We start from the raw sequence: 13,780 nt of genomic DNA on the forward strand, positions 1-13,780 counted from the left end.
CACACACACACACACACACACACACACACACACACACACACACAAAAGAAGAAGAAGAAAGAAAAGAGGTTCAAATGAAACTGCTTTCACAAAAAAATTCACTGTGACCAGAGGAAACCTTCCCAGATGATGGCACTGAGTGCACTAACTCAGAGCAAGTTGCTAGATGCTTGCCTAGTGGGAAAAACGCATACTACTGAAAGCTCCGCTCAGCACAGCACAATCCCAGGGTTTGGGGCTACCCTCCATATGGTATTAATTTAATAAATGTAACAATTTCAAGAAGTGATCAAGATAAATACCTTTGGGCTTTTCTTGGTACATTTGAAAAAGTAAATTGTTATTTCAAGGGTGATGAAAGTTAGTATAATGTATGATTTGAAGGCAGTCTCTTGTACATGACATAGACTGGAATCCCTTTGTGTGCAAAGGGCAGGAGGGTAAATATTTATGAGTAGGACGTCTGCAACCTGAATGAGGAGCAGAGCAAGTAGCACAGCAAGCATGAAGTACAGAAGTAAAAAAGAACAACAAAACTGGCATCAGTATTAATCTCCTGATGTCCTCATACTCTACAATTGCTGTCCCCCTAAATTCAGGAGATTGCTATCTTTATCCACTCCACTGACATACTGACTACAGCATCGAATTATAAATCAGTTTCAATTCCAGATTGAATTCTACAGAGAGAAGGATGAATTGATTCAAAAAATCCTGTAATAACAGGACTTAAATACAGTTTATTCTGAATTGGGTGAAGGTTTACATTGCGGATCGATTTTCCATCCAACATCTCATTTGCACTTTGTTTCTTGTCATTCATTGCAATCTCCTCAGTGTAACATCACGTATCTCACTTCCTTTCTCTGTTTCCTGTTTCCATTCCTTCTTTTTTCTGACCTTTCTAGACGTGGTAGTTAATTCTAAGGGCATATATCCTACTAATGTATTGATCCCATCACAAATGTGTCTATTTCTTATCTGAAAAGTAAGTCATAGGCATGAATTCAGTTCCAGACCAGAAGGGTGACTAAGGGCCATTAATAATCTTGAGGGTTCTATTACCAGTCTCTATCTTTAAGACTTTTTTTAAAACTGTAATATTTTCATGGGTACCTAGGCATGCTCTTAACCAACGCCTTGTTCTTTCCAGAAGTAGCCTAGCAAATAATGAGCAGAAATCAGGTTACTCACAGGCCTTCAGCAAAACACTCAAGGATCAAGGTGTCCCCTTTGAGGATGATGATGTCGGAACTACTGCCACTATCCTTTGGGGGCAATAGCAATCTGGGTTTTCTTTCCTTAATCAAATTTGCTATAAGAGAGAAAAGAAGAGTCAAAGATTGCTTCAAGCTGAGGGGTAAAGTCTTGTGCCATTAAATCTTTCTTAAAGCACACACGTGTATGTTTCATATGTGTGTATGTTTATACATATGTATTTGTTCCCATTTAAGTAGATTCCTCTTTGATATTAACATGAAACAAAGGTTGTCACATAAATGTGTTAACTCTTATGTTTATACCACATCTTTTAATTCAGAAGTCCAAATATTGTTCAAGATAATTAGTTTCCTGATGTAAATTCTTGTTACCTGGTAGTCTTTGATTTCATATTTTGGACTTTAATCATTCCTTGTCATGTTTATCTGAGTATTATATATACAGCTCTGGTGCCATAATAGTTAAATGCTTGTCTGCTTAACAAAAGGTCAGCAGTCCAAACCCACTTCTCCTCAGTAGGATAATGGTGTGGCAATCTGCTTCCAGGAAGATCATAACTCTGAGACTTTGTGGAACAATCATGTCCTGTCAGACTGGGCCAGCTGGCAGAACCAACTCTCCAGCAATGGACTTTTGTTTCTGCAATATTCTAGAGGGCTCCTGCTGGCATGAACTTCTCGGGCTCTGCATCCAGAACTCTGATGAAGGAAGTCTATGGTAAGCCTTGGGCATCGATGAGAGTATAAAGCTTTTCAAGTCCCTCTGCTTATGGCCTCAGAGGTTCGTAGTTAAGCATCATTGTGGGTCTAATAATGAGCAAGCTTTCCCAATAACAGTCTATCAAAACATACCGCTTTTTACTTTGTGAGAACATTTTTCAAATAAAATGCAAAGTGAGAGATTTTAGTTTTCACTGTAAATTTTGTTTCATTTTCCAAATATTCATTCAAATTTATTTCCCCGCCAAGGCCAATGATTGAACAGAGAAGAAAGCAGCTGACATCCTATTTTCAGAGGAGAGGAATGAAGGTCCTGGAAACAGTGCACACCTTGACCGAACCTTCTTTACAAAGATTCTTTTATCAAGTAAAGAGCATGTGCTTTATACTGTATTCAGTATTACGGAGGGGCGTGTGTGGTGGGTGGATTCAAAAGTTTGTAGAAAAATCCAATTCTCTTTTAATTCCATTTTCCAGGCACTTTTGAAGCTCCCTTGTGTGTGTGTGTGTGTGTGTCTGTACAGACATGTAAGCAATCCACCTTCAAACAGTAGACGGAGGGTACACAGAGCAGAACCTTTACCTACCCTTCTGACTTGTTAGTATATGAAACACCGACCCAAAGATATAAGGAATGTTTGTTGCATGTATGTAAATGATACCTCTCATCAGTGAACACTAGACCCCTATATAATTGAGGTTTACTCAGCCCTATTGAAGGGTAGATGCTTTATTGGAAGGGAAGTGGGTGGAGAAAGGTTTCAAGGAGAAATTCATTTGGAGGATGCTGTAGGAATGGTTTTCTTTCTGAGAAAGTTACAACACACATTAAATGCCACAGAAAATGTCTTGCAAAAATATCCATGTAACTTTCCTAAAATAAGTGTCTCCTTAACTTTGTTGATAGTCAACTATTATTTTTCCTTTTCTTTAACAAGAAATACTAGTATTTCAATAAGCTCACAAAGGCATTAAAGAAAAAAACATCCAAATGCTGAGATGACAATGAGGTATTAAAGGTGAAAATAAGGAACAACAGTCTACGTGTGTTCCACTTACCCTTGGAACCAACGTCTGTGGATGAACTTGACTCATTAGCATGCTTTACTGAAATAAGAAAAGATGGAAGGAAACAGAATGCAAACAGTAATGGTAGATGCGGATATCAATAAAGAATGAAAAGTCTTATTTTATCTCTTAGAAGAATTACAAAATGAGGTACCACAGGGCTTCACTACAACATTGCCTTTGGGGATATAACTGAAAACCACCTCGAAGGAGCTTCATGTGGAGTGTCCACAAAGGGGTCCAAAGGGACAGGCTCCAAATAAGAGAAGCGGGCCCCCAAAAGAATGCACCAGTGAGACCCTGATGGTGCGTATCTGTAAAGAAGGACGACAAAGCTGCAGACCAAGCCAGACAATGGGATGGTAATGCCAACTTTCAACTATATTCGAGCCAATTATTCCATCAGTGAACTGCTGGGGATTAGCTATGCCCTATGAATCTTATTATTCCTCCTCTCACTAATTACTTTTCCTCATTGGGAACCCACATTGGCATCTGCATCATCAAGGAGGGAAGAGAAGCAGTTCAGATAACTTTGCCAAATTTGTGGTGGGAGGTATAAAAACAAAAATATCTTGATATGATAGAAATTATACGATACTGCATTTTAACTCTTTTTTGTTATTTCCATCCATTTCCACCTCTCTGGGTTATCCAACATCACAGGGAGTCAATGCCAGCCACTTGCTTATAAAACTCAGGAAATTCACTGTGTATTTTGTCCTCTGAAAACAACTAAGCAGACAACAAATGAAATACATTTGTACCATGAATTGAGATTTGATTTTCTGGCTGCCAAAAACAGAGCTACTGTGGATCTGCAGCTGCAGATGTCTCTTTCCTCTGGATGAAGTCTCCAGAGCTGGACTAGACAATGATGGAAAATATCAGCCCAGCACTAAGTGGATTCAGCCAGAATGAAATTACAGACACATTTGCATTCAGCACCCATGATGGAATAATATATAATTTGGACTTACAACTGTTAACTGTTAGTTTCATTGGCATTTTCTGTACAATAGTCCTTAATCTTGGAAATGCAGCAAAGCAACAGTAATCATTCCGACTGTCTTTTTCTTCCACGTTTGCGAAGTATAGATCTCCCTGTTGGCTCATGTATACTCTCTCATTTTGCCCAATGTGCTCCAATTCTGGGGAAGAAGATTTTTCATTAATACAAGCAATTCTCCCTTATTGTGCTTCGCCTCTCTTTCATTGTGGCTTTACTTTTTTTCTTTCTTTCTCAATTTTTTTTCATCTGTATATCCTCTTTCTTCAAAGTCTACCAATGGAGCAGAGCTTGAGCAGAAAGAAAATATGAACAAATCAAATAAAACTGGGACCTTATTTTTTTCATCATTGACCAAAAGAAACCTAACCAATATGGACATGTCTACATCTCCTTACCATCTAGGTCTCTGGGTTGGCTCTTCCTGTCTACATTTGTTTCTCTGAGAAATGATCAATCAAGTCATGTCTAATTATAATTACTAATGTCTTAGAATCGTGTTTCTTTAAAAGAGAGCCCCTCCCCTCCTCCCCACACACACAAATGTGTCTGAGAGAGCAGTCTCTCTTCCAGCCCAGAAGGCAACCAGCAGAGTGACTATAGCCGGGGCTTTCTGACGACAGTTAAGAGCAGCCTCGTTTATTTGCTTATGAGTCTCATATAAATGCCATCGTTTTTTTCTTGAGATCCAAACTGAGAAAATACTTAGGGAGCACTGCTAAGGCATAAACCAGTAAGAGGATTGAAAAGAAGCTGGCATTTCCAGTCAAGAGTGAGTAAAACTTTTTGACAAGTTTAACACAAAGGTAAATTGATATTTCTGCAGCTTACTGTTTTCAGCAGATGAAACATTACTAATATAGAATTCATCCTCCCATAATTACTATAAAAAGTCATAACATTATTAATATAAAAAGCTAGCAACATATACACAAGTCATCCTCAACTTCAACATCTTTCACAGTTAAAATTTGTTTGGAATATGGACAGTATTTTGCTCATAGGAATCCTCTGCTCTTTTCTAATATGGAAATTCAAAGATTATATTTTGTGATGTTTACGTGTGTTTTTTAAGTACACGCATGTGGTAGTTACCTAATTTTATGCCAACTTGAAAATAAATGAAAGTTTAGGGGTGGGGGTTAGCCTGTCTATCAGGTAACAGCCTGATGGTGACTCCTTGTGCATGTGGCCTTCTCATAAGGAGGGTTCTGAGAAGTTCACCTCTCCCTCAGCCTTCACTTTTCTGCTAGCTGACCTGATGGCTGTCAGAGTTGTGGAGATGCTTCGAACACCATTGGATCAACAAGACTTTGCACTCACCAGCCTGTAGTCTTCCTGCATTGTGCACCATTGCATGTAGCTGTGTGATTCTGAAGAGGGACTTATGGACTAATATTGGATGTAAGGACTTGAGTTGGTCTGGGCTGCAATGTTTTCTTGATATATAATTATATCTTGATATAAAATTCATTTTTATACATATATGAGTGTCACTAGATTACTTTCTCTAGTCAACCTAGCATAACAACACATCAGTGTACATTTTAGACCTGGGGCAGACTATAAGCAAGTCTAATTTTTTTTTTAAATCCATAGACTTTCACAATGATAACTCAAAGCCAAACTCACTGCCATTGAATCATTCTGACCCATCGTGAACCTATACTAAATATTAATTTTTATTTTTGGTTCAGTGTGCTATCTACCATGATGCATAACACTAGAATACCCTTTTAGTAAGAGAATAAAATTTTACTTACCAATATTCATCCAATAAATGTGTAAAGGTGGAAGGCCTTTGGGGGGGTTGCACAGGAGGACAATTGGATCTCCCTCCTCTACTTCCAGAGGATCAATTTTCTCTTTGGGGAATTTTGGAACACCTGGTGTCAATAAATCATTTAAAGGCATTACGTAAAATTTTGACCTTTAATGTCATAAGCAGTATTGTAATGCAGTCTTCTCTGATAAATAAGAGCGCTTGAATAAATCCTCATCTCTCTCTATGCAAATAGAAAGACTTAAAACTATGGTCAGCACTCTTCCACATTTGAAACCGACTGCACTTTATAATCATAAACAACTACTTTTGGCATGTGATGCCAATTAAGGCACAAATGTCATTGTACATGTCTCCCTGCACAGATGTTGCTGACTTTAGTTTTGATTGAAGTGTAATCTTTTTCTCTCTTTTAGGCAGTTACAAATTCTCTATTTCTTGCATTATTGTGAAATCTTTGGATGCAATTGCCAAATATATTCTTTTCACAGCATTAACCAGAAAAAAAATAAACCACACTAAAATGTTTCAGTCTACCTTGGGAATAACAGTAAGAATGCAATGGAAAGCTAACAGAACCACTTTATGATGCAAAGAGGGATCACCATGGGAATCACCTGCCAGGAAATGACATTTTAAATAAAATAAAATTGGCATAGGATACAAGACTTTCCAGTGTGTCAGCCCATTGTTTCCTTGCCACACTGCAGCCAGTCTCCCGAAAGGGCAATAGAGTTACAATGGGAAAGTAAGGGGACTTCAGAAAGTTGATGGAATGATATGCCTTGATTCAATTTTTCCACAAACTTTTTGAAACCTCTCTTATAAACCAGAGCTAGGCGAATTTGAAATCCCAGACCGTGAGTAGGTTCTAACCATTGAACCCTTGGTTAGAAGCCAAATGGTTAACTCACTGCACCATTAGAGGTCCTTTCTTATGGCAGGAAAGACCCTTAACAGAACAGTTATATTTCTGATCTTCAGAAATTCATTGGGGGATATCCTATTTCTATAATTCTTTCTTAAATTGCATTTCCCAAGAGATTATCATTATTCTTGGAAGTGTAAAGCGATACTTTTTATTGTAACATTTCTTGCTGATATTTGCACATTTTCTATATATTTTTTGCCTTCTGCCTAGTCTCTCTCTTCTCCTCCTTAGATGTTGGGGGAATTTGCTGACATTTAGGTTAAGGAAGCACCTACTGGTTACAATGACTTTCTCTTTGTTTAAATGCATAGACCTTTCCAGATTTAGCATTACAAGGGCGGTGTTGTTATTACAGGGTCTTTGCAAGTTCTGCAGGCAGGCTTCAGTTCTTTTTATAGGTAGGTGACAGTCCTGTAGTAGGTTCCATTTGACTCTACTCAGGTTGAGTTATATTTTCTTTCTAATTTAAAAAAAAACTTCTTGACCCAACCTGAAATTCTTCTAGGTGCAAGTATTTCTTGCTAATACCATGACAAAAACTTCTGTCCTGGCTTTTGAAATATTCATGGTAGTCTTTTCTTTGTTACTGTTTGCATTTTTATCTTTTTATTATTATTATTTTATCCTTACCACTTTATTTTGTTTCTATTTCTTATTGTTTCTGTTGGATTTTCCAGCTTTTGAAGCACATAATGAGTAGATGCAATCAGTAGATTTAAAAAGTTTGTGGAAAAAATGAATCAACTGATGTAAGGGTTTATAGAAGAGGTAGTGGGGGGGAGGAGAGATAGCAAGGATGAGGGGGTGGGGGGAACAAATAATGTATGTGGGAGGAGGGAGGTAACACTGAAACTGATGGTAATTATACAACTCATTTTACAAGTGTTCTAAAACATGAAAAAAAGAAAGTTTTCTAAAATTGATTGTGGGAATGATTGTGCAACCCTTTTTGGTGTAATTGAACTAATGAATTGTGTGATATGTGTATTAAGTGCCAATAAAAACTGTCAAAAAATCGTTTAAGGTTTGGCATTATAGCAGATAATTGTCAGATTTCTTCTGGTAAAATAGGAAACCTATTGAAATTACATACATCTTTGAATCATGCTTTTGTTATAGCTAGCAAGAGGTTTTCATCAAAAGATAGGAAAGTGTGTTGAGTCCGTTTACTATGTTAAGACCTTTGAAGATAAAATATCAAAGCCACCTCTTTGGTAAAGTGTTGACATTGATTAAGAGTGTCTAATGTGTAAATCATTTTGGGTTAACAGGTGCCACAAGTTACAAAACTATTATGTACTCAAAGCTTCCATTTCACCTCACTTGTTTAACCAGTATTTATTGAATTTGAAGCTAGCTTTGTTGTTGGATAGTTAGTAAATGTGTTTATACTCTGCTTTAAGAGGCAATAAACAACAACAAAAATCTCACTTCCACTGAGTGGATTCCAACACCAAATGGTCTTCTGAGTTTTTTATTGTATAAATCCTTATGAGAGTAGAACACCTCATTAGACTCCCCTGGAATGGCTGGTGGTCTCAAACTTCTGACAGTTTGTTTACTATCCCAACATAGTATCCCTACTATGCCAGCAGGGCTACTTGGAAGAAGCAATAGATATAGGGAAACATAGATTATAAAAGTGAAAGAACCTATGATCTTCTTCTAAAACAAGTGAAGTTTGCATAACTGAATATAAATACAAAGTAGCCCTTGTGGCATAGAGTTTAAGCAGTTGTTCAAAGTCATGGGGAGCCCCATTGTGAAAACACCTGTCGATTGATTCCCATAAAAACTGCAGTTAGGAAACAATGTGGAATAGTTCTCCTCTGTCTGATGTGGTTACCGTGAGTTGGAATGGAGTTGAAGGATAATACAAAGGCATTGTTCACTGAGAGATTCATAGTGTGAAGTAGTGAACTAAGAAGATATGTAATTCCAGCATTGGAAAAGAAGCGCCCTAAGAGCAAATGAAAAATCTAATGATTCAAATAGATAGTACCCAAGTGAAGCAATATCACCCCTGCTTTCATATCTAGATTGTAAAATACTAATTCTATAAACCTATATAATTCAACTGGTTTCTAAGGCATCAGTAATGGAAAATAGAATAAAATATAATTTATAAGTCCACTATTTGTCTACCAAACAACTTTATCAAATGCCATGGGTATTTGAGATAGCTTTTAAATAAAGGTGACATTAGTATCTGTAAAGATTGAAGAATATATATTTAATAATTTAAGATCTTGGAAGATATACTGTAAAGAAATTTAGCTTTTTAGCTTTGAACAGGCCCATACATTGATTTTGAAACTACTTAGTAAGCCAGAAGTTATACCAGAAATTGAATTTATTTAAGATTCACAGATAAGTGTGAAATTTAATTAGTGCAACTCAATAGCAGGTAAAAAGTTTATTTTAATTAAAATACAGAAATGTCTCCATTTAAAGTAACTAATCAATGACTTTTGCTATTTGTGTTCCCAGGGTGATGGGCATTTGGACAGATGCAATATTTCAAAAAGTAAATCATAAGCCATATTTTCTGTGTGTGTGAAGTACTTTTGCTTCTTTGATGTGTCAACATATTTTAAATGGATAGTCCATCAAAACCCAAACCAAATTATCCAACTGTGTTGACTGTCCTTGACCACTTCTGCAATGGGAATATATTCTACTTACACATTAGCATCTACCTAGAGCCAATGGGGTTTCTGTGGTCAGAGTCTACTTGGCAACTGGAAATCAAGACTTGGAGTCCTTCGGTGCCAATTCACATACTCAGTGGCTAACTGAAAGGCTGGAGGTTGACTTTCACTCAGAAGCACCCCAGAAGAAAGATTTGGAAAACTAATTCAAACGTTCAGCCACTGAAAATCATGTGGAACACAATTCTATTCTGACATACAAAAGGTCACCATGAGTTGAAATCAACTCATGAGAAATTGGGATTAGTAATCAAGACTAGGAATGTTGAGAAATTCCACCATAATGAAGTCTTGATGAAGTCAACTTCCTTTCCACCATTCTCCTTACATCCACCAGTTCACCTATCAGAGCATCTGCCTCTTTTCTATAGTAGGATCCTACAGTTATTATTCACTATAATAAGAGTATAGTAGATACATTTCTAGTAACAACTCCAAGGGTAAAAGTGAAACTCAAATATATTCATATCCATGTTTCTGAAAACTTCCCCAGACAGAAACTTGTACGGATTTTTTCCCCTCTAGAGACTAGTGAGTGGCACACCAATTCACCCCCTACCCTTAACCTGACAATGTCTATTAAGTCATTTGATTATTTCACAAAATTTACACACTCAAGTAGGTATGTGCAGGTTCTTTGATGGTTTAAATTACAGATAACTTCGTTGCTATTGCACTACACACATGAGCTAAAATAGGAACCCTAAAACCCCAAGTCCCTCTGAGAAAAGCTGAGGGTGGGCAACTGGGTCATGCTGCAGCATCCCTGCGGGACAGGGTGGGGATGGGGTGGGGGATGGGGAGGATCAATGCACAAAGAGGGAGGGAAGGACTCTGAGGGATGAAAGGCAAGAGCTTGCTGCAATCGTCGCCAACAGCCGTCTTCATGTGGAGGGTCAGAGGACTGGACTCAACAGATCCTTCAGGAAGCTCTCTGGATCGGTGATTTGGGATCGCCAGCTATGACGAGGAACTCTGAGAAGGTCTCCATGGGTATGAACTCCTCCTGGAAGGTTCCAGAACCTTATCAGCAGCTTCAGGGATAGCTTCACCAGTCTTTTTATGGGAAGCATCAAGACTTACAGGAGCCCTGGAGGCTGAGTCATTACGCTAATCTGCAAGGTCAGCTGTTAGAAATCACCAGCTTTCCATAGGAGAAAGAAGGGGATTTCTATTCCCCGGAGGTTGCTGTCTTGGAAACTCACAGCGGCCGTTGCAGCCTGTCTCATGCGGTCAAACTTAGTTGGCATTGACTGGATGGTAGTGAGCTTGGTTTTTGTGGTTATCAAGGCTTACAAGTCAGAACCTTGTAAGAAATCCACCATGTGAGAGCCTCTCAATCCGTTTGAAAACTCATTATCTCAAGTTTTGCAATACATAGAGAAAAATCATATCTATATACTTGAAAGAAACAAAACTCCTGTAAAGAGTCTAATCTTGAAAGATAATCTTAGAATAAATTGAGTTCAAGCAAAGACTCTGAATCAAATGAATTGATTTGTCAAATCTGTTGACAACGTCTTGACTTTTCTGCATCTTTGTATTCTCTATAGTCCTGGAATCCATTGGCTTTATCCTCCTGGGTTCCTCTAGAGCAGTGGTTCTCCACCTTCCTAATGCCGCGACCCTTTTATACAGTTCCTCATGTTTGGTGACCCTAACCATAACATTATTTTTGTTGCTACTTCGTTGCTACTTCATAACTGTAATTTTGCTACTGGTATGAACCGGGTGATCCCTGTGAAAGGGTTGTTTGACCCCGCCAAAGGGGTTGCAACCCACAGATTGAGAATTGCTGCTCTAGAACCTCAATAAGTTAACCCTACCCACTTCCATTGAGATGGTTCTTATTAAAAGCGACCCTACAGGGTAGAATCAAATTATCCAGTTTTGATTTCTGAGAAGTAAACAGCTTTATCTTTCTCACATGATGTGGCTAGTAGGTTCAACTTCTGACTTAGAAGTTAGCAGCCCAATGTGTAACCCACTATATAAAAAGTCTCTTTGTTCATTAACTTAGAAGCCTCTTAATTGGAGGAATGCTATATAACCTAAACTCTATAATCTTACCATGCCACCTTGCTTAATTAGAGGATAATCCTGGAAGTGGCATCAGGCTCATTTAACTATGTGGGGAAGGGAACGGGAAGAGAGTGTATACAGATGAATCCTTTGCTCTCATATATTAAGGTGCCTGGCAGGCTGAGATTCTGGGATGGAAGGAGGCCAATCACATTCTCATAATTAATATTGTTCCCTATTATATCCTTCCATAATAGTGCTACCTTAAAATGACCTCTTACAAGCACATGACTGATTCACTGTATAGCCAGCAGCTTTATCTATAAGAGCAGACATGTGCTATAGTTCTTTAGTCTCTGAAGGCAGCCCCTCCCCCTTTACATGCTCCGGGAATTTTACCCCTCAATTACATAACCACCCCTTAGACGCACTTGATTGTGGGGGGTGTTGCCCCACATAACTAGATATAATTTACGTTAAGTAACAACTTCAACTGTATCATCATCAAGTTGTGTACCTCTAGAGATCATATTTTTCTCTAGCTCTCCAATAATAAAATCAATTTTCCATATATTCTCCTGCCTCTATATGACTTTCATTCTCTGCTGAAGAGATGCTTTCAATGCAAATTATATGATGCCTTCCAGCTCATCTAGAAGATATGCTGCCTGAATTATCAATGTGCTGGCAACCCTATCTAGCATCAAGGTTCTATACCTGGAGTCTGGAGTCAATTGTCTGGGGTTGAATCCTGGCTTCATCACTTACCAAGTAACCTTGAATATTTTGCTTAATTTGCTTGAATCGCCTTGTCCATAAAATGGGAAATGTAACAACACTTAACCCACCAATTCATATCAAATTTTAAATAACATATTTTGAGTAAACCAAGGAAAATATTGCCGGGAACTTAGCAAATGCTCAGTGCCCGTTGGCTGTTGCTCAATGGTTTTACTTTGCTGCGGTCATGCAGCCACCTTGTAGAGAGGAGGCCTGGGACAAAAGATAACGTTTGCATTGGCAGTTGCACGTTTTCTCTATAGCTTTGCTCTTAAGAACTCTCATGCTTTGCTTTACTTAATCATTTTATTGGGGGACTATTACAGATCTTATAACAAGCCATAATTCAAATGTATTAAGCACACTTATACATAAGTTGTCATCAACATTTCCACTGTCTTTCTACTTGAGCTCTTGGTATCAGCTCCTCTTTTTTCCCCCTCCCTGTCCCACCCTCATGAACCCTTGATCAATTACATATTATTATTGTTATTTTGTATCTTACACAATCAGTTGTCTCCCTTCACCCATATTTTTATTATTTGTCCCGCTGGGGTGTTATAAATTCAACTTTGTGATCAGTTTCCCCTCTCTCCCTTGCCCCCACCCCTCCTATCCTCATGGAATTGCTACGCCCACTACTGTTATTGAGGGGGTTATCTGTCCTGGATTCCATGTGTGGAGAACTCTTATCTATGTACCAGTGTTGTGTACTCAAGTCTAGATGGATTTTTAAGGTAGAACTGGGTCACAATAGTGCAGGGGAGGAAGCATTTAGGAACTCAAGGAATGTTGTGTGTTTTGTTGGTGCTAAACTGCACCCTGGTTGAATCATCCCTTCCTTGTGACCCTTCTGTGAGGGCATGTCCAATTGTCTATAGATGGGCTTTGGGTCTGCACTCTGACCCTCCTCATTTGTATTGATATAGTTGTTTGTTTTGGATCTCTTGGTACCTGATACCTGGTCCCATGGACACCTCATGATCATACAGGATGGTGTTCTTTTTAAAAAAGTTTTATATCATTGACTTTCTCTTCTTTCTTTCTTTTTAAAATCATTTTATTGGGGGCTTGTACAACTTGTATCATAATCCATACATACATTCATTGTGTCAAGCACATTTGTAAATTTGTTGCCATCATCGTTCTCAAAACATTTACTTTTTACTTGAGCCCATGGTATCAGCTCCTCATTTTCCCCCTCCTTCCCTGCTCCCCCTCCCTCTTGAACCCTTGATAATGTACAAATTATTATTATTTTGTCATATCTTACACTTTCCGACATCTCCCTTCACCCACTTTTCTGTTGTCCATGTCCCGGGGAGGGGGTTATATGTAGATCCTTGCAATCAGTGCCCCCTTTCTACTCCACCTTCCCTGCACCCTCCAGGTATCGCTACTCTCAGCACTGGTCCTGAGGGGTTAATCTGTCCTGGATTCCCTGTGTTTCCAGTTCCTATCTGGACCAGTGTACATCCTCTGGTCTAGCCAGATTTGTAAAGTAGAATTGGGATCATGATAGTGGGGGGGATGGTG

General features: G+C 38.4%; 1 protein-coding gene across 1 annotated transcript in view; it reads right to left on the reverse strand.

Moving 5' to 3' along the window:
* The window catches only part of CHL1 (cell adhesion molecule L1 like), a 266,472-nt gene that overhangs the window by 80,602 nt on the left and 172,090 nt on the right, over positions 1-13,780 (reverse strand). The window contains exons 7-10 of the mRNA XM_030885602.2: positions 5,781-5,903; positions 3,989-4,159; positions 3,000-3,047; positions 1,195-1,315 (exon numbers count right to left, since the gene is read on the reverse strand). Of these exons, the coding sequence (XP_030741462.2) occupies positions 1,195-1,315; positions 3,000-3,047; positions 3,989-4,159; positions 5,781-5,903 (463 nt within the window). The remainder of the gene's footprint in view (positions 1-1,194; positions 1,316-2,999; positions 3,048-3,988; positions 4,160-5,780; positions 5,904-13,780) is intronic.

The sequence above is a fragment of the Echinops telfairi genome, unplaced genomic scaffold, assembly GCF_000313985.2.
Source record: "Echinops telfairi isolate 266 unplaced genomic scaffold, ASM31398v2 ScPeMD7_31;HRSCAF=116, whole genome shotgun sequence".
In the NCBI taxonomy this organism is placed as follows: Eukaryota; Metazoa; Chordata; class Mammalia; order Afrosoricida; family Tenrecidae; genus Echinops; species Echinops telfairi.